Source organism: Gilbertella persicaria (genome assembly GCF_025201335.1).
Source record: "Gilbertella persicaria strain CBS 190.32 chromosome Unknown B0P05scaffold_1, whole genome shotgun sequence".
NCBI lineage: Eukaryota > Fungi > Mucoromycota > Mucoromycetes > Mucorales > Choanephoraceae > Gilbertella > Gilbertella persicaria.
Genome location: NW_026251962.1, coordinates 576,293 through 603,770, shown reverse-complemented (window position 1 = coordinate 603,770; position 27,478 = coordinate 576,293). Strand labels below are relative to the sequence as shown.

General features: G+C 37.0%; 13 protein-coding genes across 13 annotated transcripts; 5 read left to right on the top strand and 8 right to left on the bottom strand.

Annotated features, from left to right (window-relative positions):
• Window positions 1-6: 6 nt before the first annotated feature.
• B0P05DRAFT_521607 (WD40-repeat-containing domain protein) lies at window positions 7-2,165 on the bottom strand (the record flags this gene model as incomplete). The annotated part of the gene is made up of 6 exons (XM_051575881.1): window positions 1,776-2,165; window positions 911-1,733; window positions 671-862; window positions 333-623; window positions 122-286; window positions 7-69 (listed from the first exon to the last, which is right to left on the bottom strand). The coding sequence occupies exons 1-6, from the start codon at window positions 1,926-1,928 to the stop codon at window positions 8-10; spliced, it is 1,686 nt and encodes a 561-aa protein (XP_051439791.1). The 5' UTR covers window positions 1,929-2,165.
• Window positions 2,166-4,415: 2,250 nt separating this feature from the next.
• On the top strand, window positions 4,416-6,199 carry B0P05DRAFT_521603 (aldehyde dehydrogenase domain-containing protein). The gene is made up of 4 exons (XM_051575880.1): window positions 4,416-4,556; window positions 4,601-5,104; window positions 5,158-5,237; window positions 5,290-6,199. Exons 1-4 carry the CDS (start codon window positions 4,502-4,504, stop codon window positions 6,142-6,144), a joined length of 1,494 nt encoding a protein of 497 aa, XP_051439790.1. The 5' UTR covers window positions 4,416-4,501; the 3' UTR covers window positions 6,145-6,199.
• A 44-nt stretch (window positions 6,200-6,243) lies between these two features.
• Window positions 6,244-6,947, bottom strand: B0P05DRAFT_521601 (uncharacterized protein). Its single transcript, XM_051575879.1, has one exon. It carries the CDS (start codon window positions 6,599-6,601, stop codon window positions 6,302-6,304), a length of 300 nt encoding a protein of 99 aa, XP_051439789.1. The 5' UTR covers window positions 6,602-6,947; the 3' UTR covers window positions 6,244-6,301.
• On the top strand, window positions 6,948-7,824 carry B0P05DRAFT_521600 (CybS-domain-containing protein). Its single transcript, XM_051575878.1, has 4 exons — window positions 6,948-7,098; window positions 7,151-7,336; window positions 7,403-7,423; window positions 7,487-7,824. Exons 1-4 carry the CDS (start codon window positions 7,005-7,007, stop codon window positions 7,633-7,635), a joined length of 450 nt encoding a protein of 149 aa, XP_051439788.1. The 5' UTR covers window positions 6,948-7,004; the 3' UTR covers window positions 7,636-7,824.
• Window positions 7,825-9,004, bottom strand: B0P05DRAFT_521598 (uncharacterized protein). Its single transcript, XM_051575877.1, has 4 exons — window positions 8,965-9,004; window positions 8,748-8,905; window positions 8,581-8,704; window positions 7,825-8,539 (listed from the first exon to the last, which is right to left on the bottom strand). Exons 1-4 carry the CDS (start codon window positions 8,966-8,968, stop codon window positions 7,986-7,988), a joined length of 840 nt encoding a protein of 279 aa, XP_051439787.1. The 5' UTR covers window positions 8,969-9,004; the 3' UTR covers window positions 7,825-7,985.
• A 2,082-nt stretch (window positions 9,005-11,086) lies between these two features.
• B0P05DRAFT_521593 (uncharacterized protein) lies at window positions 11,087-11,742 on the top strand. Its single transcript, XM_051575876.1, has 3 exons — window positions 11,087-11,156; window positions 11,203-11,284; window positions 11,340-11,742. The coding sequence occupies exons 1-3, from the start codon at window positions 11,149-11,151 to the stop codon at window positions 11,508-11,510; spliced, it is 261 nt and encodes an 86-aa protein (XP_051439786.1). The 5' UTR covers window positions 11,087-11,148; the 3' UTR covers window positions 11,511-11,742.
• Window positions 11,743-13,279: 1,537 nt separating this feature from the next.
• Window positions 13,280-15,740, top strand: B0P05DRAFT_593141 (pre-mRNA splicing factor component-domain-containing protein; the record flags this gene model as incomplete). Its single annotated transcript, XM_051583039.1, has 3 exons — window positions 13,280-13,474; window positions 13,515-15,353; window positions 15,402-15,740. 3 exons carry the CDS (start codon window positions 13,280-13,282, stop codon window positions 15,714-15,716), a joined length of 2,349 nt encoding a protein of 782 aa, XP_051439785.1. The 3' UTR covers window positions 15,717-15,740.
• A 189-nt stretch (window positions 15,741-15,929) lies between these two features.
• On the bottom strand, window positions 15,930-17,601 carry B0P05DRAFT_521581 (general substrate transporter). The gene is made up of 6 exons (XM_051575875.1): window positions 17,466-17,601; window positions 17,060-17,395; window positions 16,948-17,009; window positions 16,842-16,897; window positions 16,274-16,753; window positions 15,930-16,226 (listed from the first exon to the last, which is right to left on the bottom strand). The coding sequence occupies exons 1-6, from the start codon at window positions 17,573-17,575 to the stop codon at window positions 15,978-15,980; spliced, it is 1,293 nt and encodes a 430-aa protein (XP_051439784.1). The 5' UTR covers window positions 17,576-17,601; the 3' UTR covers window positions 15,930-15,977.
• Window positions 17,602-17,665: 64 nt separating this feature from the next.
• B0P05DRAFT_8111 (uncharacterized protein) lies at window positions 17,666-18,158 on the bottom strand. Its single transcript, XM_051583868.1, has 2 exons — window positions 18,145-18,158; window positions 17,666-18,057 (listed from the first exon to the last, which is right to left on the bottom strand). Exon 2 carries the CDS (start codon window positions 17,962-17,964, stop codon window positions 17,716-17,718), a length of 249 nt encoding a protein of 82 aa, XP_051439783.1. The 5' UTR covers window positions 17,965-18,057; window positions 18,145-18,158; the 3' UTR covers window positions 17,666-17,715.
• Window positions 18,159-19,196: 1,038 nt separating this feature from the next.
• B0P05DRAFT_576675 (uncharacterized protein) lies at window positions 19,197-20,065 on the bottom strand (the record flags this gene model as incomplete). Its single annotated transcript, XM_051581722.1, has 3 exons — window positions 19,197-19,386; window positions 19,433-19,824; window positions 19,871-20,065. The coding sequence occupies 3 exons, from the start codon at window positions 20,063-20,065 to the stop codon at window positions 19,197-19,199; spliced, it is 777 nt and encodes a 258-aa protein (XP_051439782.1).
• A 138-nt stretch (window positions 20,066-20,203) lies between these two features.
• On the bottom strand, window positions 20,204-21,183 carry B0P05DRAFT_576674 (uncharacterized protein; the record flags this gene model as incomplete). The annotated part of the gene is made up of 2 exons (XM_051581721.1): window positions 20,204-21,083; window positions 21,125-21,183. 2 exons carry the CDS (start codon window positions 21,181-21,183, stop codon window positions 20,204-20,206), a joined length of 939 nt encoding a protein of 312 aa, XP_051439781.1.
• Window positions 21,184-21,222: 39 nt separating this feature from the next.
• B0P05DRAFT_521569 (uncharacterized protein) lies at window positions 21,223-22,115 on the top strand. The gene is made up of 2 exons (XM_051575874.1): window positions 21,223-21,493; window positions 21,545-22,115. The coding sequence occupies exons 1-2, from the start codon at window positions 21,458-21,460 to the stop codon at window positions 21,776-21,778; spliced, it is 270 nt and encodes an 89-aa protein (XP_051439780.1). The 5' UTR covers window positions 21,223-21,457; the 3' UTR covers window positions 21,779-22,115.
• On the bottom strand, window positions 22,092-24,375 carry B0P05DRAFT_521566 (uncharacterized protein; the record flags this gene model as incomplete). The annotated part of the gene is made up of 3 exons (XM_051575873.1): window positions 22,092-23,561; window positions 23,622-24,099; window positions 24,146-24,375. Coding segments are annotated over 3 exons (2,135 nt in total), but the record flags the coding sequence as incomplete, so codon positions are not given.
• Window positions 24,376-27,478: the final 3,103 nt, after the last annotated feature.

Here is a 27,478-nt window from a genome sequence, read left to right as displayed (position 1 = left end):
TATTAAACTAGGTTTCTTCTTCCTCTTGCTCATCCTCAAATACAGGCTTTGGTTGTGTCTTTTTATATACTACCGAAAAAAAACAATGAGCTCAATAGGATTTAGCCAATAAAACACTTACCATTGCCAACCCATTGAGGGTCATTTTCAGCAACTTCTGCATATTTCAAAAGAGCTTCACGAGGATCTTCATCTCTTGTGGTATCTTTGGCAAATGATTTGATAACGGCTTGTTGTTGATTCATACCAACTCTACCACCTCTACCGTGACCATTGACAGGCAAATCTAATAGCTTATAAATAACATGTAACATTGTTGAGAAAGACTATACCTGGACGATGAGATTTGACAGGATCCAAACGCATCTTTTCTCTCTTTCTCTTGCTAATTCTCTGTTCTCCTTCCTTAAACATAGGTAAGGCATGAGGAGTAAGAATAGGTCCAGTAGACTGATAGTCGTCCACAGCACGCTTCTTGGGCGCTTTCGTAACGCATAGCTTAGCACCGCGTTGAGAATGAGTAGGACTATAGAACACTGTCACAATGCCATCAGCACTGCCAGTCATGATCTGATTGATACGAGGATGCCATAATACACTGACAACACTTGATTGAGTGACATCTAAACCAGACGTCAATGCCTAATATTCATGCCCGTTCTTTACTTACTTATTGACTCATGGACTTCAAGTGTATCTCTATTCAACATGACTAATTGGCCATGACCTTGACCCTTTGGACAAGCAGTGCCAGTCAAAATAAGCTTTTCATCAGGACTGAATATGACATTCACTTCAGGATTTACAATGTCAAGGTTATAGGCTGTCTTGACTGGTTTCTTTGCATTTCTTAAATCCCATACTAGATCATACTATAAGCACATGAAAAAGGACATACAGTGTGACTTACATTTGACAGATTCATCACCTCCTCGAGTGACCATGGTATGATTGTCTTTAGAAAACACAATGCCTGATGTTTCTGTGCCCTTTTGATGTGCATCAGGAATGGAGATAGCAGGCCTCATTTGTGACCCAGTCGTTCCCCAGATTTGTAAGGTACCATCTTGGTACGCACCAGCCAAGTGTTTGGCATCATGACTATAAGCCAAAGCAGTACAAGAAGATCTTCCACCTCGCTCCCGAGACTTGTAAACAAGCGTTGTCTTTTGTTTTCGTTTGCGTTCTATATCCCATTCACGAATAGTACCATCTTGCGAACCTGTAGCAAAGACTTGTTTATCGGAAGGATGCCATGACCCACTTGTTAATGCGCCTACATGACCGTCTGTATGTTTGAGGTCACGAATATAAGGATCACCCTTGGCATATTCACAGATCTCCGTACCATCACGATCAAATATCTTCGCGCGTGCACTACCAGAGATGACAAGCACAGAATCACCTGATAATGAATACTGTACTTTATGAATCTGATGTTCTCCACATGGTTGAATGGTGCGGAAAGGCTTGAAGGATCGATCCATGCCTGCAAAATCCCAAAACTTGAGATCGTAATCATAACTTCCTGTAATAAGACGTGTGCCAGAAGGATCAAGCGTCAAGGAAGACACGGTACGATTATGGTCATTCAACTTGATCTCATGGGAGGTTGGAATTACATGAAAGGAGCTTTCATCTTCTGAATCCATATCATCGTCACTCTCATCGACTGATTGATCTGTCATGATTTCTGGCTTTTTCTCAGGTGTCTTTGGTTGTTCTTTTGTAGTCTATCCAACAAGTCAGAAAAAAAGACGAATCAACAATACTACCTCTCGCTTTGTCTTGTTATAGTCTTCTGTAAGATCGCGCTTTTGTTGTTGTTTGCCAAAAGAAGTAGGCATAAAGGCGCGCAAAGCATCCCAATCATTGGGTTCGTTAATCTTCTCTGGCTTTGATTTTTGCCCAAATGATTTAGGTAGCATACTCGATAAATCGTCGTTCTATAAAATAAGTCTTTGGGGGTATAGACAACAAATGATAACTTACAAAGTTAGACATATTCAAGAGTTGCAAGAGAAGTAAAAAAGAGAAAAGGAGGCATTTAGTTTAGCTTATTGTGACGTTGATTAGCAAGAAAACTCAGGTTTGCATGTATCCACAAGCAACTTGAAAAATGGATTTTTCAGCAAATTTGGCAGAACATTTTATTTTTTATTGGCAAAAAAAAACTTACTGAATTTGGCAGTAACCTTGGTCAAAGATGGCAGTATATACGAGATACAATTTTTGCCAAAATGATGTCGTACACTTTTAAAAAAGAGTGTGTCGCATCTTAAAAAAGCAGCAAATGTAGCTAGTCATTAATTAGCTACAACCGGCATTGAACAATTTTGATCTGAAGCCATAGGTAGATCATGCCTCACCTATTTTTGGGAAATAAATGCATATGCCATTGCCCAAGATATATCGCTTTTTGGACTTGCGGTAGAGGGTAACATCTTGTAAACCAATGCAATAAAAAAAAAAGAGGTGCACAATCTTTTTATCTGTGAAGATATGCTAATAAAACATATAGTAGTGGCTAAATGGATGCTATAGAAAACATAGTGAGCATAAGAATCATGTCAAAAAAATGATGGACGGTAATAAGTTAAAAACGGGGATAATAATAGAATAAGGATGATGGATATGAATTACGTGAAAAAAAAGGGGCAATTAGGTAACATGGATCAATATGCACACAATCGTTTTTGAATATTGATGACCACCGTTTCATTTGCCTTGGAGATATCCAATAGCATTATCGTAGCCATGTTCTTCAGGATACGGTTGTTCAATTCCATGTTTTCAGTGATGAGTATTTCAGTACGGTCGCCAAACAGGTTGATCAGATCAGTAGAAAGATTCTTGATTTTGCCATCATTGTTGCATTGGCCATACAAGGAAGCAACAGAATCTTTTTCACTGCCGCTAAACTTTTGGAGCATTACTCCAACATTGGTGCATAGGACGACAAGTAGATTTCAATTTCGATACACACTTGGCGCATTACTCTAATATGGGTGTAAAGCACCAAGTAATTCATTGTACCACTTAATGTTTGGACGTCTACATTGGGATCTATAGACGCCGAGTTATGCCATCTTTTACTCAAGAATGGAATAGTAGACCCACGATACATATCTGGGAGTGATTGTAACAGAGTCATTGTGATAGTTGATATTCAGATGAAAGCAATAGGAAAGAAAGAGCAATACAAATTTATTTACTCTCCCAAAAAAATAAGCTTATATAGATTTATTTGTGATATAAAGAGGGTTCTAGAAGGATATGAGATCAGAGATATATTCTTAAAAACAGATTAAATAACACTTTTTTTATTATGTGTATCTAATAGTTGATAAATAGACAAAAAGTAAATCAACACACAATGTCACGTATGTACTTTTCTGATTCCTTAATAAAGTACTTGTATTCTAAGAAAAAAGTAGTCGCGCTTTATGCTCGAAAAGTGTGATAATTATGGATAAGTTTATGGGGCTTTTGTTGAAGGTAAATATATGATCGATAGGTATTGTATTCAAGCATAAAGGCTAACTTTTCTTTCCTTTAGGCTGTCTTTTGATAGTTGTGAGTTAATACTTTGCATGGACTTGGTATGCCTATCATAGGCATAAAATGAAGATTTAGCCTTTGAATATATTATAGTGCATGTGGTCAAGCTTGTTTCCTATAGTCAGTAAATTATATACTTCATGTCACTAAAGAAACGTTCGATTGTAGCTGGTTTTTGAATTGAGTATTAGATTTTGATGCTTTTTACATCATATGAGTCGCCTTCACTGCTGTTCATATATCATTTTTATGAATAACCATTTATTATAAATAAAATCTTATTTGACCACACCATCCAATCTCATCCAATACTAAAGCTATTTTAAGTGAAGCTAAGCTATACTAGTCATGTTTTAGTCTAATTACTGCCAGAATAAAGAGCTAGAGTTGGTGATGCTGTCGGTTCTGATGGAAGAAATCCTCCAATGTTGAAAGGAATATTCCAATTTTCAGTGAATATTTGGTCAGAATATTCCAATTTTGAGTGCATAGTTCTTCCATCGCTTGCGCTGTGGTGTAGAGCTAATCTTCACTACAGCAACAGTTCGAGTATGAGCATTCCTAAATAGGCAACGTTAATTGTCATCTGTGTAACGTGTATTTGTCATTATGCCTGTCTTCACACGTAGAAGTTGGAAATTTCTGTTTATAGACGAGTAGAAAATTCCGAATTCAATTTAAAAGGTCAAGATTAGTCAGAACTTAAAAAAGTGAGAAAATGATAACAAAGAAATCATAGTATAAAGTGTTATTTATGAAAGCAACGTCTCATGGAGATTCTTGGCTATTGAAACATATGCATGAAAAGTGTGATTTAAACCGAGAAAAGAAGATATTATGGAAATGTGACTCATGTGAGAAAAGTTCAATCCCTATCAACTATAAAAATGAAAAAGGAACTTGAGATAATCCATCTTTCACTCTTTTTTTTTCTTTAATTATGACTCAAGCTGATCTTCAGACAATTCGTTTAACAAATGGAAAATCCATTCAAGGTATAAGAAAAATAGTGTATATACCTTCTAACATGTATCAATAGCCCATACACAACTCTTTATTAATAATGAATTTGTTGCTGGCCATGGTCCCCTTATTGATACTATCAATCCTGCTAATGAACAAGTGATTTGTAAAGTACATTCTGCAGATGAGAATGATGTAAACCGTGCTGTGGAAGCCGCATACAATTGTTATTACAAGACATGGCGCAAAGTGGCTCCTGCTGAACGTGGTCGTCTTCTTAACAAGTTGGCTGATTTAATGGAACGTGACAAAGACGAACTTGCTACTTTAGATGCTGTTGACAATGGTAAATCCTTTGTTGTTGCTCGAGATGTGGATGTGACTGATTCGATTGCTTGTTATCGTTATTTTGCTGGTTGGGCAGATAAAATTCATGGAAAGACGATTGATACTACTTTTGATAAAATGTGCTATACTCGCCATGAAGCGCTTGGTGTTGTGGGTGCTGTGATTCCTTGGAATTACCCTACCATGATGGCTGCTTGGAAATTTGCTCCTGCATTAGCAACCGGTAACACAAGTAAGTTCTTTTTATGTAAAGGACAATTGAATTAATGAGTGCATCTTATTTAGTCGTCATGAAGTCTTCTGAAGTCACTCCTTTATCTACACTCAAATTTGGTGAACTTGTAAAAGAAGCTGGTTTCCCTGCTGTAAGTGGACATCCTATTTCAACCAGCGAGTCACTTACATGTTTATTATTAGGGTGTTGTTAATGTCATTACGGGTTATGGTCACACAACTGGCAACTATTTGAGTGGCCATCCCAAAGTTAGCAAGATGGCCTTCACTGGTTCCACATTCACAGGCAGAAAGATCATGGAAGCAAGTGCAGGTAGCAATATTAAGAAACTTCAGCTTGAGTTAGGAGGCAAATCTGCTCAGATTGTGTGTGCTGATGCTGATCTTGAAAATGCAGCTTATTGGGCTTGTGGTGGTATCTTTAACAACCATGGTCAGAGTTGCAATGCTGGTTCTCGTATCTTTGTTCATGAATCTGTTCATGACAAGTTTGTTGAACTGTTCATTGCCGAGACGAAAAAGATCAAGATCGGTGATCCCTTTGATGAAGACACTTTCCAAGGTCCTCAAATTAACAAAAGTCAGTTTGAAAAGATCCTGAGTTATATCGATATTGGTAAAAAAGAAGGTGCTAAGGTTGCTTATGGTGGGAAGCGTTGGGGCAATGTTGGCTATTATATTGAACCCACTGTACTCATCCATTGCCACAATAACATGCGTGTCATGCGTGAAGAAATCTTCGGACCTGTGGTTGCTATTGGTACATTCAAGACAATTGAAGAAGCGATCGATCTCGCTAATGACTCTGACTATGGTTTAGCTGGTGGTGTATACACAAAGGATTTAGATAATGCCATTCTCGTTACGAATGAAGTGAAAGCGGGCACTATGTGGATCAATTGTTATGATGTCTTTGATCAATCGACGCCTTTTGGTGGTTATAAGCAATCTGGTTTTGGTAAAGAACTGGGTAAATATGCTCTTCAAGAATACACTCAAGTCAAGGTTGTTAAAATGATGCTTCAAGCTAAAATCTAGATAAATAAATAAATATCGTGTACATTATTGCCCCCTAGATTACTTACATTGATTTGAAGCTATACAATGAAGGAAAAAAAAAAAGACAAAAAAAAAAGTGCGTTCTATTCAATTCTATTGGCTTTATTATTTACAGTTTATCAATGGTATGGGCGATCTATACTTTTTCTTTTCTAGATTGTATGTTTAAGTCAAGTCGCGATGGACTGCTTGGTTCTTCGCCTTGATACTCATTTTCGCTTTCCGCGCCTTCTTCCACAACATGATTGTTCTGTACTGCTTTATGAAATGCGGACCAAACTTCTGCAGGTGGTTTGAATTGCTTTCCTAATCTGCTGGCAGTTTCCATGTTGCGATTGAAAGTTTCCATAGTAAGTTTAAGCTGTCGAACACTGACAAGGATTTTATCCATAAGCTTTCTTTTCTCTGCTTCAAATTCTTTTCGAGACATATCCATTTTGTTTTGTTTGTAAAAAAAAAATAAATAAAAAAAAGAGAAATTTTCTTTGCTTATTCAGGTTCAAGGTACATGTTGATTTTGATTGGATAAGATGGTTGCTAGGCAATCTTCAATTTCTACTACGTTGCTAAGGAATAATCTTGTCACTGCTATACCATGTTTATCCGTGGTTGGAAGCCACTTTGCATGAATTCAATGGTACGCGCTTGATCATTTACCCCGGATTCACGAAAAAATTCACATGTAACATTGAGATTTCGGACTGCGTCATCAAAGTATAAGCGGAACTGCCCGATCGGTGTGAAGAAACGATCAAGGGTTATACGCTCAAAAGCTGCTGTGCCTTTCTTTTATTTCGTTACCTTACAGTCAACTAACTTCTTCCCCACTCTTTCAAAAAATGGCTCTTCGTCTCGCTACTACTCCTGCTCTTCGCTCTACTGCACGCGTTATGGTGCGTCAACAACCTATGGGCCTTGTCAAGATTCACTCTTGTAAGCTACTTTTCATTTGAATTGTTTTACCTAATTCATCTTCCATCTCTAGCTGTCGCCCAAAACAACACTATTTCTACTCCTAAGCCTGACCGTCTTCATGGTTCTTACCATTGGGATATTGAACGTGCTGCCTCTGTTGCTCTTGTTCCTATCATTGGTGCACAACTCGCTTACGGTGCTTCTCCTATCACCGATACTCTTTTAGGTGTTGTTCTTCCTCTTCACCTTCACATTGGTAAGCAATCCTTATATCATGTACGATACTCATATTTCTTTTCTTTTCTCTTTCTTCTATATAAAGGTTTCGATGCTTGTATCACTGGTAAGAAGAAAAGTGCGGGGTAAAGATCTGTTCTCTAATTTTATATATGCAACTCCTTTTTAGATTATTTCAATCCTCGTAAGGGTGTTCTTTTGAACAAGTTGATGAAGGGTACTTTATATCTCAGCACTGCCGGTGTTCTTGTTGGTTGCTACCAATTCAACACAAACGATATTGGCCTTACTGAATTTATCAGCAAGTTGTGGGTCTAAGCAAAATATCTATTCTTTTTTCTCTATAATTTTCTCGATACATGAACCAACATACACCTTTTTTTTTAAACGATACGACATGCCACACCTATTTTTCACCTCCTATCGATATATACACTCAAATCATGTTGAAAAGAAAAGAAAACAGATTGTAAGCGAGAATACCAATAAAAATTATTGTTTTTTTAAAGAGGTATAATATGACTATATATCGAACTTAAAGTGGTGTAGAACTAGTGCTACTGGCACTGCTACTTCTTGAGGAAATAATCTCTTGAGAACTCGGGCTACGTGATCTTTTCCCACCAACAACAAGTCGACGTTTGTTTAAAAATTTTTCCTAGATGCAATCAGTCAACATGAAAGCATGATTTTTCGCTTACCACTACAGTCTCTGCGCCAAAGCGGCCAGCAAAGCTCTTGATAAATTCATGGCTTTGATCTTCCCATGTACCCAAGTGCTCTAGAACAGCACTTTTAAGTTGATTCTTGAGATCATCAATCGACTTCTTTGTCTTGATTTCTGTTTCTTTTAAAAACGAAATATTCAGTTCTTTAGCAGAAACACCTCGCTCTAGGTTTCTTCGAAGATAGGCGTCATAGTCACGCACAATACGGGTGATCAAATCGGAAGTGGAAATACCAGCCGTACGTTGTGTTGGTAAGAAACGACCTTGGGCTTTGACAAATGCATACACATCGCCTGACTCAGTGGATTGATAGGGTTCTGCGTCATGTGCTACATAATCAATTTGATGTTTATTGAGAAACTCTTCCGTCACAAACCATGGTGCATCAGGAACAACTTCATCCACCCATTTACAATGACGAACAGCCTCATATCTTTCAATATCAGTCATGACTGTCTTGCCTTTACGTTTATGTGTCTCGAGATCACTGCAGACTACAGAATGTTAAATGAGGAACATGTATCCTTCATGTTACCTCCAACAAGTAAATAAACCTCAGGAAAGGATTTCTTGGCTTGCTCAAGTGCTTTTGCATGTCCAAAATGAAACAAGTCATAAATGCCATCACAGTAAATACGAACAGGTCTATCCAAAGGAGGCTAATTTTAACTAAGTAGGATTTTGCTTAAACATTATACTTACTTCGTTAATACCGAAATCAAAACTTTCTACATTGATACTAGCAGGAAGCAAAGGGGAATTGGCTGTCAGCTTTTTCGGTTCATAAACGGTATCTGAAATTTTGGCTCGTTTTTGAGCAGGCAGAGAACTTGTACTCGAGCTGGCTGAAGAAACAAAGTCTATCACAAACTTATTAAACACCTTTCAAAAAAAAAAAAAAAAAAAAGGACAGCTATACCCATATTGCTTTCTTTTTTCTTTTAAAGAGAAAAATGAAAAGAGAAAAGAAAGAAAAATAAAATAAATGTCTATGCCCCAAATTGTGTATACAAGATTTAATTACCAGCAAAGTATATATGATGATAGTCTCACGTGATGTTTTTTCCATCTGATAATATGGGGGTACCCAATCAATACACAATGAGAAAAAGTCAGGTCGTTATGTAATAAAATGATTGGACAAGATATAATGCAGGCTTCTATTTAAATGTTACACATCCTTTTGACAATCAAATATGAAACTGTTCCAAACTCTAGCCATTTCCATCCTGACTTTTGGTCTAAAACAAAATGGCCTTGTTGCACCCATAGACCTATTGCTATCCAGGAGTTCAAGAGGGAAGCATGATTGTTGAACAGTGCTTGGGCTAATTTAACTTTCACATCGGTAATCATTTCTTGTTCTTGATTTGATTTTTGACGGTCTGCATTTTTCCATAACGAAACCATTTCAGACGCGTTTTTTAGCTCAATCAGTAGTTTCAAAGGCTTACTATGATGTTTCAAAAGTGACTGAAATGACTCGTACTGACAGTCATTGATGAGCTTGATAAACGCTTGAATAAGGCTATTTGTGTCAAGACATGCTCAGGTCTTTCTATAGATATGCTGTCTTCCAAATCTCCAAATGTGTTGATTTGGACCTTGTTATTTTTTCTGTTTCAATTGATGATAGCCCAGATGCATGGGCACTATACATTGAATATTGGCCAGCATGACTTGTGCTTTCAATCACTGTCAAAAGCGCTTCAAAGTTAGCGCAATTACGAGATGATTGATGAAGGGAAATCCGACGTAGCTCTTGAGCAACCCAATCGTCAAAGCGAAGAAATGATTCCGTTACACCATCGAAAAGCTGGATTCTCGAATAACAATTCGTTTGAGATAAATTATTGTCCATCGTATTTATTTCAGTAAAACAAAAAGAAAGAGAGAGGAAGAAGAGAAAAGATAAAGGCAAAGAAAAAGAAAGATAGACAAAAATAAGCCAACTGTAATGTTATGTAAGCTCTAAATGCCATCTATATTAGAAGAACTTCTTTTATTCTATCAAGCAAATGGAAGGTTTCAAAAAATATATTTCTCTTTTTTTTTTGTAACAACTAGTTTTACTTTTTGTCTAAAATCGAGAAGAAATCGCATAATTTTTCTTTTTCACTGCTGAATAATCAATTAGAAAGATGCAAGCATTGTGCAATGAAGGTCATATTTGTGTCTATGTGGCATGGATTATCTGTGTTGCTTTTTGAAAACAATTCTTTCTGTTAATTTTTGTCATTTTCTGCTACTTCCCATCACAAGAAGAAGAAGAGTTTCATAAGTTGATGGAGGAACACAAAAAACAAGAAAAAAGTTGAGATTGATTGAAGAAACAGTAAAAAAAAAAAAAAAAAAAATAACATCTGGCTCAAAAGAGTGCATACATTTCAAAAGACATAATAAACATCAGCCAAAGGGATGCTCAAAAAACAAGAAGAATGTTATAAGGGTGTTCTTCGTGCATACAAAGAATCATTTTTTTTAGCGCAAAGTATCGTTAACTTCATTATATAATATAATGTACATTGTACCTTTCAAAATTGTTGCATCTCCTCTATAAAAATATATGCATATGAATCGAGTATAAAGCCTTTTTATATATGCACAAGTACTCTAAATGCCTATAAGCCATGTTTACTAGCATATAGGATATTTTTGGTGTTGATTTGAGCAAAAAAAAAAAAAGCGACTTGCGAAAAATGGCCAAAATATACCTTCTGACCAAAGGGTACTATTCATGAAAATCGTCATTTTGAAAACTCTTGATCTCAATCAATAAACACATTTAAAAAAAAAAAAAAAAAAAAAAAAAAAAAAAAAAAACTCTTGATCTTATTTTTGACGCTACGAGACGAAAAATAAAGATACCAACGCTACTAGATACGCAGAATGTGCGCTAAAGGCTCTAGTTTTTTGATGAATGTATTTGTTTGCCGATTATACTATGAAAAAGATGAGATATGTGCGAAAAACCTCATAAACACTTTTGTCTATTTGCTCAATATTTCAGCAGCAAAGTGGTTGTGTTATCTAGATCAGTAGACTCAGAAGACATAAATCTACAGCTTTTGTTATTGTACTAGAACCAAATAACTGCATAAAGATGCAATTCTAAGCAAAGACTCTAAGTCAAAAGCAAGTCAAAAGCAAGCCAAACCTGCCAGGAATTTCATTCGGAGATAACATCTTACATGTTTCGTCACTCGTCTGAATCTGAAAATTGTGATATGCGCATAAAATAGAAGGGGGTATACACGCCTCTTGTTTTTTCCTTTTTTTTTTTCTAAGTTTGTTTGCTTTGGTGTTTTGGTGTGCTTCTTTCTAAGTACTATCTACAACGGTGTTTCTGGTGTTGCTCTTGGTGTTCTTGTTGTTGTAGCTATTTCTCATACCCTTGGGTATCTATTCATCCTCTTTTTGTTTTTATTATCCTTTTCTGGCGCTTCGACTGGCTTCGCCCAGTAAGTGTTTAAGAACTTGTTTCTCCTATTCCCTAGATAAGTAAGACTTGATGAGTTCCATATTGCCTTGATGTGGTGGTCCCTGTTACCAAGAGCTTGCTTTACCATTTCATACGGCCGGGTTCCTTAGGGTACCAGGGCTATATTACTAACAGTTTTTTTGGTGTTCTCAACTTGTTGTATCATCAAAGACACTTACATACGTTGGTTTTGAATCAGCAGTGTTTGTGTATCGCGATGAGAAGCAAAGAGTGCACTTTTTTTGTTTCCTTTTTTTATAGGTTTTTTTCTTTTTTTTTTTTTTTTTTTTTTTTTTTAAATAAAGTCTATATATAAAACAAAAAAAAAGCTTACAGTTTGTTTGTCATAGTTTGAAAAAAGTAAAAAGTAATGACCTTGATGAGACAGGTTTTGTATATCTGTTTTGTTAGCCCTCTTTCCAAGCCAGTTTTATTCGATGTAGTAGTTTCGCGTAATCGTTATTTCGCTTATTAGCTTCAGCAAAAATAATGTAACATTTACTGAATTTATCTTCACTGTGTGAGCAAAGTAAAATTCTATAGACAGAATTTGTTCTGTATGCTCATATTTCTGACGAAGAAAGGCAAAACATATTACCATCTATTTACAGTTCTAATTTAGTACAATTGCTACAATGGGCAGATGTTTGATAACTAATGATTTGCATTAAATGTGAGCAAAAAACCTTGTAAACGTCCTTGTCCATTTGCTCAATATTTAAGCATCAAAGCTACTATCAATAGATTCAGCAAGCAACGATCTTTATTTTGTCACTACACCAAAGTCCAAAAACTCTTGATCGACTTTTTTTTTTTTTTTGATCTTCACGGACCTCTTATGGATCCCCTATCAGTCAAAAAATAGGTCTCACGCAACAGCCAAACCAATGGTTCCATTCAACTTCTGGACTCCAAAGAACATGTTTTAAATGGAAAAAACAGACTGTTTTGATAGTCTGGTTGTCGAGTAATGGTCCATCAAAGATTGACAGGTTTAAGCTGTGTTTTGAGCGTTTTTGCTCTAGATGTCATATACAATGTGCTAGCTACAAACTTCCAAGAAGCATTATATACTATTTTGGACGCCAAAGAACATGGGAAGATAGAAAAATAGACATCCTTATAATGTAAATGCGGGAGGGAGAGGGAGGGAGGGAAAATAGACATAGAACATACCAGGTAGCTATGTTGCAGAGATTGGAATAGAAGGCAATTCTTCCCACCGTAATAAAAATAGAGCTTTTATTGAGAACTGCATAAAGGCGCGGTTATTGGACTTTAGTGTAGTGACAAAATAAAGATCGTTGCTTGCTGAGTCTATTGATAGTAGCTTTGATGCTAAAATATTGAGCAAATAGGTAAAAACGATTATGAAGCATGCTTATTGGGCTAAAGCCAGAAATGCCGATAGCTAACAGATGACTAAACCTTTCAATCGCTCTTTTGTTAATGATACCTCTGACAAAATAAAGATATGCATCTCTGACATTTCCTTTTTTAGTGTCATCTTGCTATTAATGGTTTACAAAAAAAAACTAGCTTCATCGAAATTTCTCTGTATATTATTATTGTTAAGCATTTGTACACTTAGAACCGAAAATAACACTTAGAAGTTCAGTTACAGGATTGTCAAAAGTCTTTGCAAGTTTAAAGTTACTTGATTAGCTCACGGTCGGAGTTCGATACGACCAAATAAAAAGATGACGTCCAATTTTTTTTTTTTTGACCTTCTTTTGTCTCATACAGAAAAAAAATGAAATTCATTATCAAAGGTGGTGTTTGGAAGAACACAGAAGATGAAATCTTGAAAGCTGCCGTCAGTAAATACGGTAAAAATCAATGGGCACGTATTTCGTCTTTACTTGTCAGAAAAACACCCAAGCAATGTAAAGCAAGATGGTTTGAATGGTTAGATCCTAGTATCAAAAAGGTAAAATACACACACACAGTATGTTGATTGATATTAAATATACGCGTGTCTATTATAGACAGAATGGTCAAAAGAAGAAGATGAAAAACTATTACACTTGGCTAAATTGATGCCAACCCAATGGCGTACGATTGCACCTATTGTAGGCCGTACACCTGCTCAATGTTTAGAACGCTATCAACGCTTGTTGGATGAAGCAGAATCGAAAGATTCAGAAAGAGCAGCAGAACTCGGTCTCACAGGTTCTATTGGTCATGAAAGTGGACCCAGTGCTGATGATGTACGTAAATTGCGACCTGGTGAAGTTGACCCTGAACCTGAATCAAAACCTGCCCGTCCTGATCCTGTGGATATGGACGAAGATGAAAAAGAAATGCTGTCAGAAGCACGTGCCAGATTAGCCAACACACAAGGTAAAAAAGCAAAGCGAAAGGCCAGAGAAAGACAGTTGGAAGAAGCACGACGATTGACTGCACTTCAAAAGCGAAGAGAATTAAAGGCTGCTGGTATTCATATGCGTCTTAGGCAAAAGAAGGGTGTCATGGACTATAACACAGACATTCCATTTGAAAAGAAGCCTGCTTTAGGTTTTTATGATACTACAGAAGAAGCTAGTAAAAAAGTGGATCCTGGAAAATTGACCAATGTTCACTTGTCTAAGCTTAACAGACGTCGTGCAGATATTGAAGAAGAAAAGAACCGTGACAAGAAGCGTAAAGCAAAAGGAGGCTCAAATGAAGGCAATCAAGGTAAATTTGTGCCTGCCAAGAATGCCAAAATCGTGCAAATGCAAGAACAAGAACAGATTGCCAAACGTCGTAAGCTTGTCTTGCCTGCACCTCAAGTGGGTGAACAAGAACTTGAAGAGATTGTCAAATCTGGATTTGCTGGTGAAAGTGCCAAAAATCTAGTGTTAGAGAGTGAGGTGGATGCAACACAAGGCCTTGTGGGTGATTATGCCTTTACGCCCAACACATTAGCAGCCAGAACACCCCGTGCACCTCCCAGCAATGATAATTTGATGGTCGAAGCACGTAACTTGATTGCCCTTAGTAATGCACAAACTCCTCTTTTAGGTGGTGAGAATACAGCATTATCACAAGGTACAGGGTTTGAAGGGGCCACACCTAAAGCAGCACCTGTTCAGACACCTAATCCTATGGCCACACCACTTCGACAAAACACGAATTTCGGTAACGAGACTCCCTTCAAGACACCCCGTGAAGAAAAAACATTCCAGACTCAACGTAAGCGTACGCTCTTACAAGGCCTTAGTAGTCTTCCTAAACCACGTAATGAATGGGAAATCAAATTGCCCGAGATGGAACAAGAACAACAAGAAAAGTCCAAGAAAGACACAGTTCAAGACATGAGTGATCTTGAGCGCGAAATGAAAGAAACAGCTGAAGCTGAAGCTCAAGAGCGTGCTGCTCGTCGTTCCATGGCAGTCCAACTAAACTTGCCTCGACCTACTGTTGTACCTGAACTGTCTGTTGATGTGAATGCTACTGAGGCTGAACAGTTAGTTCAACAAGAATTGGTGCGTCTATTGAAGCATGATGTTGCTAAATATCCTGTTGCTGGTAGTAAAGTGGCACCTGGTGCTACTTCATTAGATGATTCAATTGCTCAGCTAGAAGATGAATTTGATGCCCAGGCATTGGTGGATGCTCGTCAAGAATTAGATGCTGAGATTGCTAACCAACTTGGTCTTGATGCTGATATTGACATCAAAAAGGCTGTTTGGGAACATGTCTCTTCTCATCCCTCTTTTGAAAAGAAATGGCAAGAAGAACATGATGAATTGTTGTTCTCTGCTAAATTCAACCAATTCATGACATTAAAAGAAATGGACGATGAACAAGACATCATTCAAGGCTTAGATAAAATTGTTGAAGTAAGTGTATAGACTGCCTTATTCCATATCACTCATTCTTCTTTCTAGGCTAATCGACAAGCCATGATTCGTGATGCAACTAAGGCTGGTAAACTAGAGAACAAATTAGATGTCAGATTAGGTGGTTATATGAACAGATCCAAAGTGTTGTCACAACAAATCATGGATGCTTTTGAAGCATATGAAGCTGTTCAGATTGAATACCAAAGTTTTATTAATCTACAAATAGCAGAGAAAGCAGCTATTCCAAGACGCATTGAAGCATTAGAAGATGAAGTATATAAGCTTGCCACTAGAGAAAGAGATTTACAACAAAAATATAAGGATTTAACAGATGAAAAGATGGCCTTGCTTGCTGCATAAAAATAAACTCTGACAACCTTTTTGCTTTCATATATATATAAAAAGGCCCCCTTGTCTCTTTTTTATTTAGATTAAACATGATACTCTATATGGAACAATGTTGTCAATGTGGTAGTTTTGCTCATAAAACTCGGTAAAGCATCCAACACATTTGGTTGAATGACAATATTGACTCCCTCTCTTTGTTTACAGTGATTGTCCTAAACTGATGAATTAAATAAAAGGTGTATTTACAACGATATTTATTAGTATTAAGTATTATTAGAAATGAGGTGTGGGAGTAGTAACAACATAATGCCTTGTTGTTAAAAATGGTATTCTAGCTGTATGATGATTTGTAAATGCTGTTCTTTCAGGTGTAAATGGAAATCGATATAAATCTCTGTTCTTTTGCTGCACTTTCTCCATTTGAGCCAAGGCAGCAGCAGCTGTCTGTGGGTGATGCACATCTGTGTCAAATGAGCCAAATTTACCACTAAAGATAAGATCTACTTCTTCCAGTGATTTTCCCTATCACAAAATATGAGTTAGACATTCTTGGAATTCTATTGATTTACGTTTGTTTCAGGAAACTCATAATGAACGATGACTGCTATCATCAAACAAGCAACAGAGAACAAGACATAGGTTCGCCAATAAATGTTCTGTAGCATAATAGGCGTCAACTGGAGTACAGCATAAGTAAATAACCAGTTGGAAGCAGTGGAGATGCCTAAGGCTTTGGCTCTCACACCTTGAGAATAGAGTTCTGTGGGGTAAATCCAACCTAATGTGCCCCATGTGCATGAGTAAAATGCAACACAGAAATACATAACAATCAAAAAAGCAATGGTGGATCCACTGGTATCAAATAACAAAATTAAAGGGTTGCCACTCTTGCCTGTGTTGGCTGTAGCTGTTTCGGCTGTGGTCAAAAATTCACTTGTGCTGGCAAATGCATAGTTGTGTACACCTGCTAAAATAGCCATGACACCGATACAGACACTGCATAAAATAGCTCCAATAATCATGGTAGGACGTCTTCCCCATCGATCAATCTATGCAAACATGAGTATATTGATAGTTTTTTTTTTTTTTTTTTTTTTTTTTTTTTTTTTTTTTTTTTTTTTTTTTTTATTTTCTTACAAATATCATGGCAGGAATAGTAGCTAACAAGTTAATAGACCCACTTAGTCCATTAGCTAGAAGATACATGAATACACAGACATCACAGCATGGATAGGAAACTTACCAACAAGGGAAGCATCTCTTCCTCGAATACCGGTTGCTTCAAATATTTGAGGAGCATAGACTCTATCAATTGGATCAGTTGGTTTTTTGTTGATTCCATATTAGTTATTTACAATAACGCATTGACGCCCGTAAATTGTTGAAAGATCTGTACAGCCATTCCGAGTAAAAGTCGCTTTAGATTATGCTCGGGTCCATTAGAAAAAATTCGTTTATATTTATGGTCTTTGAACAGTTTGTGTTCGAACGAAATGTTCTGCTTCATTTCAGTGAATTCCATCAAGACAGCTGTGTGTGTCTTGGTGCCATCACCTCTGATTTTTGACAGTGTTTCAAGTGCTTCTGCTGGATAGTTTTTGTCAATCGAATGGCGTGGACTCTGCGGTATAAACAAAAGTAAGCCTATAAGACAAATAAAGGCAGGTACAAGTTGAAGACCCAATGTTAATCTATTCCATATGAGTTACTGGTAAATACAATCCCTCCATCCTTATTGTTTTTTTTTTTTTTTGTAATTACCGCCAACCTGTTGATTCAGAAGCATCGACAAAAGCATAAGACAGCCAGTAAGAGACAGCTGTGCCGAGAGTGATAGCAAATTGTTGAATAGACATTAATCGACCACGCATATTTTTGGGTGCAATCTCAGATTGATCTAAGCCAGAGTTACGTAAGAATTACAAATATAAACATACTTACAAAGAGGTACAACCATAGACAGAATGCTATAGAGAATGCGTTAGTCATCATACAACAATCATGTCATTATTTACCCTAAACTCACACCCGTCACACTTCTTCCACCATACATGACCTTGATATCTGCAGCTCCCACCTGTAACACATTACCAAAAATAAAGATAATGATACCCAGTGCCATCAGTGCCTTTCTTCCAATCGTATCAGCTAAAGGGCCTGAGACAATGGCACCTACAAAAGCACCTGCCATTAATGTACTGATCAATGCAGAACTGACTGTTTCTGAAGAGATAGCAAGATCTGAAACAAACGAAGGCATCAAAAGCAAGCCTGTCAATACACCGAAATTGTAACTAGGAACGGATTTATTATTTTATTCTATAAAGGGGGGAGGGGAAATGGCTTACCCATACTGTTCCGTATAGACATATATATATATATATATATATATACATATAAAAGGTAAGTCTATTTTATCTATGTATCTATTTGTTTTTACCAAAAATCCACCTAAAGCTAGAAAACTGACAAAGAAAAAAAAATTAGCATAAATGATTCAATGCAATCCATGATTTACCAACAATAAAAACAAACTCGAGTATTGGTCGAAATAGTTCCGTGCATCTATTAATGAAAGTTTTAAACTCTCAAAAATAACATACACTTAACACTATTTTTTTTAGATTTTGTTGGCTTTCTCTTTAACGATAAGCAGAAAGAAAAAGAAGTAGCCAAAAAGAAACAAAAATAAAAAACAAGAAAAAAAAAAAAGAAAAGCAAAGAAAAAAAAAAAGAGAGAGAGAGAGAGATTTTTACAGTCAATTGAAAGTCGCTGTTGCAAAATTCGATGTAGTTCAGAAGTTTCCTGGTGTTACATAAACGTTGGTAAATGTGCAAGCCACCTTCCCACTCTTTCTTTCTCTCGCTGCATATAGGATTGAACATGTAAAAAAATAAAAATAAAAAGTATTTCAATCATGCATCAAATTGATTCAACTGAATAAGCGCTGTCTTCATATAGCCATTGTTCATTCAGCATTCAAAAACAAGCATATGCTTGATACAGACTGGAAATCACATAAACTGTAACAGACAAACGAGTCCTTTTTTTTTTTTTGAATCAAACAGACTTTTTGCTGGTGTAACCTGTTTGTTTGTTATATTCAAACTCAACGCAAGATGAGATCAAAAACGCATACATTAGCTGCATAGAAAAAAGTAGGATACTTGATTTATAATGGAATTGACCCATACAGACTGATCGTATTTTTACAAGAAATGAGCATAGTGCCTTTCTTTCAATACATAGCTGTCATCTTATGTATATCACCCATACGAATGTCAAATCCAATTGATATATTATCAAAGTAGGGGTAGTCCTTGAGCGACAATAGGATTTAGAATGTGGCATGCTATTCTTACCATCAGTACAAATAAGCTAGTCAATACACTATGCAGTCAAAAAAAAAAAAAAGAGAGAAACAAAAATTTAGGCTAAATTGCATTTATTTAGAGGAAGAGTGTTTAATCCAAAACCATATCAGTTGAGTTCTATAGAATAAATGAGTACAACAGTAAGGGTCTTGTGTTGTTATTTACGTTTGATTGCATATAGCTATCCATTTCTTTATCCAAATCTTCTGCTGTCTTTTCTTTACGTCGTTCACTTCTATGCGTGTCGCGTCTTTCATGACGAGTATTTTTACGGCCAAAGCGGCTGCTATGACTATTGCTGGATCGTCTAATACAAATAAGTATACACATAAAAAGGAACAAGGCGTGTTTACCCTCCATGATGACGTCTTTCTGTGTATTCCTTGATTTCAATACGCATAGTTTGTCCATCCAATTCAACATTGTTGTATTTGCTGACAGCCTTTTCGGCGTCACTCATAGATGAATATTTAACGCGGGCGTTACCGGTTGAGCGACCCGAAGCATCAAACGTAATATGAGCTTTAAGGACTTGACCAACAGTAGAAAACAATTCTTCCACATCTTTTTCAGTCACATCATAGTGCAAGTTTTCAATACTGATCTCTACACCGCGCGTATGCTGACTGTGGTTGTCTCTGCCTCGTACATTACCAAGCCGAGACATGATATTCTGTCTACCACCATCATGGTCATCATCAAACAAGTCATGAGACCATTGACCATCCACATTACGATTGCCTCTCTATCACTTGAATAAGTATCTTTAGGTATAGCTGTTATTGACTTACAGGTTGAACATTGACAGTGCGAACAAAAGAACGAATAGCAGGCGACTGGTTGTTGTTGCCTAGACGTTTACGAATATTACCAGAGTCTTGTCGTCTTAAGAAGCTTGTTTCAGTACGACGTGATCTCTTTCCAGATTGATCGCTTCTTCTATCTTTGATAACTTCATCAAGGGCTTGATCAAGTTTAGAGGCCATAATTGAATATTTATACAAGTATAAGGAAAAGAAGAAGAAGAGAAAAAAAGAACTAAATAAGATGCAATTGTGTGTATGTGTGTGTATTTATACATGACATGTGACGTGCAATTTGCACCAATAGTAGATCAAGATAGATCATCCCCTTCTTTTTTGAGATGGAATAGGTTGAATGCGCTGTGAAATGTCCTGCATATCATCACCTGCTAATTTCAGAAAAGTAATACTCTCTGCATCTCCTACCAGAGCCACAATAAACTGTTTGTCTTGAGTGAATAACTGTGCCTGTTCATCTAATGAAGGCATGGGATCATGGATATTCTTTACAATCACTTTAAAATCAGGTACACCAGGATCTTTCTTTTTCCAACCTGATTTTGGCTTATAGACATACCAATCAACAAAGGTCATAAAGGGTCTATACCAAGGACTAGAAGGGATAATTTGTAATGTAGAATAAACAGAAGCATATGTCCTGTGTGAATAATTCCATGCAAGAGGTCTATTCTTATTTGGATCATAAATCCATGCTGTCATTCTGTTCAAAAGGTATCTCCAGACTGATACTTGAATAGGTGCCTTTGGAGTTGGTATAGGCCTATGGGCTCGCATGACAATGAATCCCAGTCGTTTTAAATAAGCATAAACTTGATACTTTTCAAATGTAATCCAGTTATCGCCCTTCTCACATAGAATCTGACAATAGTCTTCAAACAAAATAGGTTTATCTTGTGCTGTTACTATCAATGCACTTCGAGAGACAAGAAAAGCAGCTTCTTCAGGATACAATGTAATAACACCTTTAATTGAGAAGCCCATGGTGTGCAAATGAGTACCTTTGTTCTGAAGAATGCTTGTGTAATAAGGAAATGTAGTAGCCAATACACCTCGACTAGTATTCTTGACTTTGGTGACTTGGCCTATGCATTCAAACAAAGCAGAACGCGCCTTGTCTAGTTGATCAATATCGACATGAGCTGTATCATTTGCTTTTGAGCCACGCTTTAATTTCTTATGGCTTGGACTTATTAGCATATTCTATAGGATAGACTTGCTTACTTTTTCTTGAGTAGTTGTGAATAGTCCATCAATTGTTCATCATCTTCATAATCACTCATTGCATAAAACAAGGCAGAAAAAAAAAAAGATTTGCAGAACGCAAACACTTTAGCCACAAAATTTTCTTTTCTCTTTTTTTTTTAAACATCTTATCATGGTGTACATGAGAAAGTCTTGCTACAAGTGTGGCAACCGTAAGTGAACTGTTTGTCTATGCTCTTGCTCAGTATGAATTAGTTGGCCACTTTGCTAGTGCTTGTTCCGAAGCAGATCGTCTTTGTTATAACTGTAAACAACCTGGACATTTGTCTACAGAATGCACTGAACCTAAGCATGTTCAACCTAAGCAATGCTTTAATTGTGGCGAATGTAAGCATGCGATACGTCTATGTTACTCTTCTCACTGATTGACTCATGTAGCTGACCACCTTGCTGCTCAATGCCCCACACCCCGTACACAGTCAGCGTCTCAAGACAAAGGAAAACGCTGCTTCAATTGTCAAAAGTTTGCAAGTATTATCCCCCTCCCCTCTCTCCTCTCACTTCATGCCGTATGCTGATATATTACTTAGGGACATATTGCAAAGGAATGTACGGACGAAGCTCAACCTCGGGCACCTCGTTTCCGTTCAGAAAAGAGCTATAAGCCAGTGATTTGTGATCATTGTGGTGGAGCCAACCATTTTGCAAAGGACTGTCAAGCAAGTGACATTCTCTGTTATAACTGTGAGAAGCACGGACATATTGCTCGTGACTGCCCAGTCTCAAAAAAGACGAAGAAGACATGTTATTTATGTGGAAAACCAGGACATCTTGCTCGTAATTGCTTTACTGCTAAAAGAGAAAGAGATGAAGAAGAGTCTGAAGAAAGTGATTCTGAAGAAGAAGAAGTAACAACAGACTCAGAAGAAGAAGAGGAAGAAGAAAGTAGTGAGAGTGATATTGCTGCTTAAAATTTTGAATAAACTTTTATTTACATCTAAAAAGAAAAGGGAAGGGTATAATACATTTTACAAGAAAGAACAGATGGAATTCTGTAAAGCAAGTGATTTTTCAATGGCATCACAGTAGTTTTGATACTTGATGATTTCATGCAAAAGATAAGAAGACTTGTTTTCCCAATTGACCATGACTTTGGCTGCTAATTTTGAGCCAGCAAATCGAGCTTCCATCTTGGGTTTGATATCACGGTGTTGGTCCAGTTCGTTTGACAACTCCTTGATGTGTTTGTGAAGTGCTTCTAATTGAGCGGGTTCTTCCAATAAGCTACTGCAGCTAGGAGGAATGGGTGCTTGCCATTCATGAATGATTGTGTTCTCCATATCTTTGGTACAAGTCCAGCCATATTCCATTGAACTCACGCCATTGGTCATTGGCTCTTTGCTTTCTCTAGCAGCCCAATAGTTGCAGGTAGAGACCCATTCATGCACTTGTTCTTCAGATCCTACTTGGAACAAATAGACAGCACCATTAGGTTGTTGAAGTGCAAAAGCATGTTGACGTTGACGACTATAACCAGAAGGAAGTGCATTGGCCAAGGTATGCTTGAGGTCAATCGAACCCATCAATTGAGCATTGGATAACCAGTCACCACCACCAACCACTTCATTGTCTGAGTACTTGGTCATCAAGGCGTGTCGAATCAAATGGCGCTTGCGTTGCTCACTGGTACTATCGAGTTTATACATCTTGAGTTGACTACGTTCAATGACCATAAAGCAGTCTTTCCAGTCTCTGTGTTTGGCTTTTTGATGGGCTTTTTCCAACAGGTGCTTACGGACGACCATACCTTCCTTATAATAAGGGGCATTGCTGGTGTAACTAGTGGGGATTTCTGTCTGCAAATGAGAAGCGACGATTTGGTATTGTAGTAAGGAGGTTTGAGAAGAAGAAGGGACTGAACTTATAGAGCTTGAGATAGAATCGTCTTCTTGGGCTGTATCACGGCCCTGTCTCCAGATAATTGTGCCCATACTACGCTTCAAGACAGTACTGACACGATTGCTTTGATGTATAGAAGTAGGTGGAGAGGAAGGATCGCTTATTTGGCAGTATCGAATGCTACTGTACATTTGCTTCAATAAATTCTTGACTTCAAGTTGCCATGACTTGGATCCTAGGGCGATATGGCTGTGAGTAGAAATAGAGGAGTCCAAAGAAGGAGCATAGTTGGAAGAACGAGAACTGAATCCACTGTGACCACTAGGTGTGCGTTGAAGAGGAATCCAATCAAACGATTGAAAAGAGAGACCACTGGCTTTGTGTTCTTCAGAAATTGAGTGTTCATCAATGCAGGTAGAGATATTGAGTTGAGCTTGAATAGCACACAGGGTGTTCTTGATAAATGCAGATCGAGACATTTTCTTGTAGTCGCCTTGAGCTACATGAAGATCTGTGTTTAACAATAAAAGAGAATAGACAATCGCATGGACAACATCTGTTGTTGATGGAGGAAGAGAGGGTGAGTTGGACAGCATGAATAGGTTATTTTACATACCTGAAGAACCAAAAATACATTTGGGATTGCATTCAAAGTATCGTTCGGCAAATCGAGAAAGAATACGATCAATCTGTTGTGTTTCGCCTTTGAGGTGCAATTTAGAGCACAAGTTGCGAAAAGCTTGCTCAAGTTTGAGTCCTTTAAAATCAAAATGCTGAAGATATGCTTTCAAGATAGCGTTACTGTCAGGCTGACCATTACCAATCCATTCTACAATGCGATTCATGTTGCTGTAGACGGTTGCATCTTCGTCCCAAATACGCTGAGCATAGTCGAATGTGGTTTTATCGTTCAAGAGAGAAGACATGGAAAGAGAGTCACTTTGAGGAGCAGAAGCAGTAGGTAAATTAATTTGAATCACAGCCGTGTGACCGTCAGGGGTAATGTCGTACCAGACGCTTTCCTGTAACTTTTTTTGATGGCACTTTTTAGACAAGACGACGCGAGCAAGTTTCTTGAAGAGTCGATGAAAAGACTAAGAATTGAATGTCAGTAATTAAGATCGTTGTATTATGTAGTACCTTTGCTTTCGATTTGAGTTTTAAAGGTTTATGTATAGGCTCCGCTTGTGATCTAGAGGGTTGGATGGTAGGTGTAACTTTGCTGATCATTAAGTCTGAGTTATGAATATATGTACAAGGAAGTGTAGTGTGTTGTGTTGTTTGAACAAATAAGCATGCATCAAGCACAGCGAATATTGAGAGTAATAATACAATAGGTGAGAGTGTAAATAAAATGCTTAGAATCATAATGAATTAGAATTTATTGAAACTAGAAAAAAAGGGAAAAGTGGCTCTTTATATACGAATTCAGAGGTGGTGTCCCCCCAAATAAACAATTCTTTTTGACATATCTCTATCAATCCATCTGATTTTCTTGCTTTCCTTTTCGTACTTTTTTTTTTGGAATACTTTTCTTTTATTCAATTAGGATGTGTATGGTTTAAACTAACAATGCTAGAAATATGCAAATGATGTATTGTAAAATCAAAAAAGTCTTTGAATTTGATTTCTGTTTGTGGGGGGGAGGGGAAGGTAGAAATAGAATTAAGCTCAAGTTAACATCGAACTCTATGGCAACCAAAACCGATGAGCACAGATATTTGACAATAGTGTTCTTAACTTCTCATAACCTTCCTTTTTTTTTTGACTAGGCCCAATCATGCTTTTTGGGGGGATGCATTTAATTCTAGTGCACATCGTATTTTGTAGTGAAAGATAGCGATACGCTTTGACAGAAAAAAACAATATATTGTCCCCCAAGTATTTACAGCTATGTTGGGCGTCGTATTTTTTTTGGGGGTTGACAAACCATGTAAGTATGTATCGAATCTACAGTAAGTGGAATCGATTGCTCATACGAGGAACACAAGAAAATTCAGGGACCATCAAGGCGTTTTTGGTGGGTACAAAACAAAGCCTAACTTTGTCTCTTTTTCTTGGGGGAGCATTTATTCTATACGCTACAATGAAACAAAATGATAAGTTTAACATAATAACAAAATAAAAGTATATTGCACTCTCCAATTAAACATGAATCAAGTCTCTTTCAATTTTTTTTACACAAGGAAAGAAGCTCATCGAAGTATGACCAGCATTTTAATTGCTATTCAAATCTGAGAGTGTTTGTGGGGGGGGATAGAAATAAAGCATGAAATTTGAAGTTAAAACCGAATAAAATTGATAGTAGCAAGCTTATGTATGAATAATTATGGAAATCGAAAAGAAGATTGTATCTTATAGATATAGATGAGATGGGGGATAAATGTGGGTGTAAAAATCCCAATCGAATGTTTTAGTAGATGGTATCGATAGTTCAAGTTCTCTTCTTTAGTGTTAAGCGTAGAGTGGGAAACCAACAATTGTCTTTTTTGGGGGATCAAGATTTTAATCGAATATAATGGTTCATCAAAACGATAGTCCAAGTTACATAAACTAAAGAAAAAAAAGGATTGCGCTTTGACAATTCTGTATAGGAAGAAGGGGGCAATTTTTTCTGTCTATATCGACTTTATGGCTGAATAGAATCGATGTTCAAAGTAATACTAGTTAGCCATGACAAGAACCAATAAATGGGAATCGAAACAAACACTGTGTTTAAAGATTTTGGGGGAGCATTCGATCATTCAAAGACTTGGTTGTGGGGACTTGAAGAGAAGAAAATACCTGATAAGCAGTGATCTGCGATGGGTCTATTGTAGAAAATAGGAGGAATGCAGAAAAAAATGGTTTAAACACTCAACACATCTCCTATTTTGTTGTACAATTATTTGAAACTACTAAAGCTTAATAGAGTGACCGAGTTTACTACTCCAAAAATAACTTTGTGGGCGTAAAAAATAGTTTACCTTAGTTCACACCTACTGTCAAAGTTTTTTTTTTTTTTTTTTTTTTTTTTTTTTTACATGGTATTATTAATCAAGGTGTACAGTCTTAGTTTGATCTTAATAGTTGATAGATGATTACTCGATAATTTATGAAAAGAGTCAAGCACTACATTGAAAAAACAAGTGTATCATTTGAATAAGCTTTTACATACAACTGTCTAGAATTTTTCTTTTGTTTTATTATCTTTTATTGAAACATGCATTAAAGAGTATTCTATACAAAACTACCTAAAGTTTCAAACAGTTCAAAAAGTACCTGAAAGCTTTTCTGATGTTATTTCGTGTATTATTATTGGATGCACCTTTCTTATAAACTATATGCACAAAAATAGAGCACAAATGATATTTATACACGTATATATGCACCAGATACCTTCAAACTATGTTTAATAACACATATGATACATTTGAAGTTGGTTTGGATTAAAAAAAGCGACTTGAAAAATTTGGTCAAAATGACCTTTCGACCAAAGGGTCCTATTCTGAAAATGATTGACTTGACAACTTCTCATAGCTCTTCCGCTTAATTCTCCGAATCGTAAACTTCAAGCTAAAACTTCCAGCTCAGGCAAGAATAATAACAGCACCTCTCTCTCTCTTTCGGGTGAAAGTTGTATCAGGTCAGGCACGTACTAATCTGTTCTGTCGGCCAACTGTCTTCGTCCCGTCTGCATCGTTTACAGACTCATCTACCATCAGTGAATCGCTCATGTCTGAATTTCGTCAACCAACACCTGTCAACTTAGTTCAACCTTATATTAAAGGCAGCGTTCTTACCGACATTACGGATATCAAAAACGATAAACTCTTGTTTGATGTTCTTCTTGGCTTTAACGAAAACATGGACCAGAACAGGGCCCATGAAGATTATTGTGGTCGCGTTCCTGAGATCCGCAAATATCTCAACCGCTTGTTTATGGAAACACTCTGAAGAAAAGGCAGTTCGTATCGCCAAACAATCTTGAATGATGAAGTGTATTTGGCAGATGGTGCCTTTATTAAAGGCTTTCCCAGCTACCCAGCTGATGCTCGCATTGTAAGACTTGGATTGGATCGACTCCCTATTATGTCCCTTCGCCTTCTAAAGGAAGATTTGGAGAGTCGGTTCTCCCACTACGAGCAAGCTCTTGACCTTGGTATCCATAGAAGTGTATATCAAGACTGAACAATAAACGAAACATGATGTCCCGAAGGCAAAAGAAATTCCAAACCTTAGCCTGGAGACTACCAGACATAGAAAGGCAGATAGTAACTCTACAGGAAGAAGTCGCAGAGACTGATATGTTGCGAGCAGACAAGTTCTGGAGAAAAAAAGGCGAGAATTCGCCAGCTTACTTGAAAAGAACCATTACAATACGAAGACGACAGAAAGCATTGGGTGATCTTCGAGATACCAGTACAAACGGATTACATAGTGATCAAGAGAGCAAAGAAAGGATTGTGCATCAGTTCTACTCAAAACTTCTCT

Bases quoted from the DNA above. Each gene is read 5' to 3' on its own strand.
- B0P05DRAFT_521593 (XM_051575876.1), top strand. The intron at 11,285-11,339 runs TAGAAGGGGGTA...TCTAAGTTTGTT, and splicing joins ATTGTGATATGCGCATAAAA to TGCTTTGGTGTTTTGGTGTG.
- B0P05DRAFT_521601 (XM_051575879.1), bottom strand. From the start codon at position 6,601: ATGGATATGTCTCGAAAAGAATTTGAAGCAGAGAAAAGAAAGCTTATG.
- B0P05DRAFT_521603 (XM_051575880.1), top strand. From the start codon at position 4,502: ATGACTCAAGCTGATCTTCAGACAATTCGTTTAACAAATGGAAAATCC. The intron at 5,105-5,157 runs GTAAGTTCTTTT...CATCTTATTTAG, and splicing joins ATTAGCAACCGGTAACACAA to TCGTCATGAAGTCTTCTGAA. The intron at 5,238-5,289 runs GTAAGTGGACAT...GTTTATTATTAG, and splicing joins AAGAAGCTGGTTTCCCTGCT to GGTGTTGTTAATGTCATTAC.
- B0P05DRAFT_521581 (XM_051575875.1), bottom strand. From the start codon at position 17,575: ATGCGTGGTCGATTAATGTCTATTCAACAATTTGCTATCACTCTCGGC. The intron at 16,898-16,947 runs GTAAGTTTCCTA...TGTATCTTCTAG, and splicing joins AAGAGATGCTTCCCTTGTTG to CTAATGGACTAAGTGGGTCT. The intron at 16,754-16,841 runs GTAAGAAAATAA...ATGTTTGCATAG, and splicing joins CTATTCCTGCCATGATATTT to ATTGATCGATGGGGAAGACG.
- B0P05DRAFT_521569 (XM_051575874.1), top strand. From the start codon at position 21,458: ATGTTCAACCTAAGCAATGCTTTAATTGTGGCGAAT. The intron at 21,494-21,544 runs GTAAGCATGCGA...TGACTCATGTAG, and splicing joins ATGCTTTAATTGTGGCGAAT to CTGACCACCTTGCTGCTCAA.
- B0P05DRAFT_521600 (XM_051575878.1), top strand. From the start codon at position 7,005: ATGGCTCTTCGTCTCGCTACTACTCCTGCTCTTCGCTCTACTGCACGC. The intron at 7,099-7,150 runs GTAAGCTACTTT...TTCCATCTCTAG, and splicing joins CCTTGTCAAGATTCACTCTT to CTGTCGCCCAAAACAACACT. The intron at 7,337-7,402 runs GTAAGCAATCCT...TTCTATATAAAG, and splicing joins TCCTCTTCACCTTCACATTG to GTTTCGATGCTTGTATCACT.
- B0P05DRAFT_8111 (XM_051583868.1), bottom strand. From the start codon at position 17,964: ATGCCTTCGTTTGTTTCAGATCTTGCTATCTCTTCAGAAACAGTCAGT.
- B0P05DRAFT_521598 (XM_051575877.1), bottom strand. The intron at 8,705-8,747 runs GTAAGTATAATG...AGTTAAAATTAG, and splicing joins TTGATTTCGGTATTAACGAA to CCTCCTTTGGATAGACCTGT. The intron at 8,540-8,580 runs GTAACATGAAGG...AACATTCTGTAG, and splicing joins GGTTTATTTACTTGTTGGAG to TCTGCAGTGATCTCGAGACA.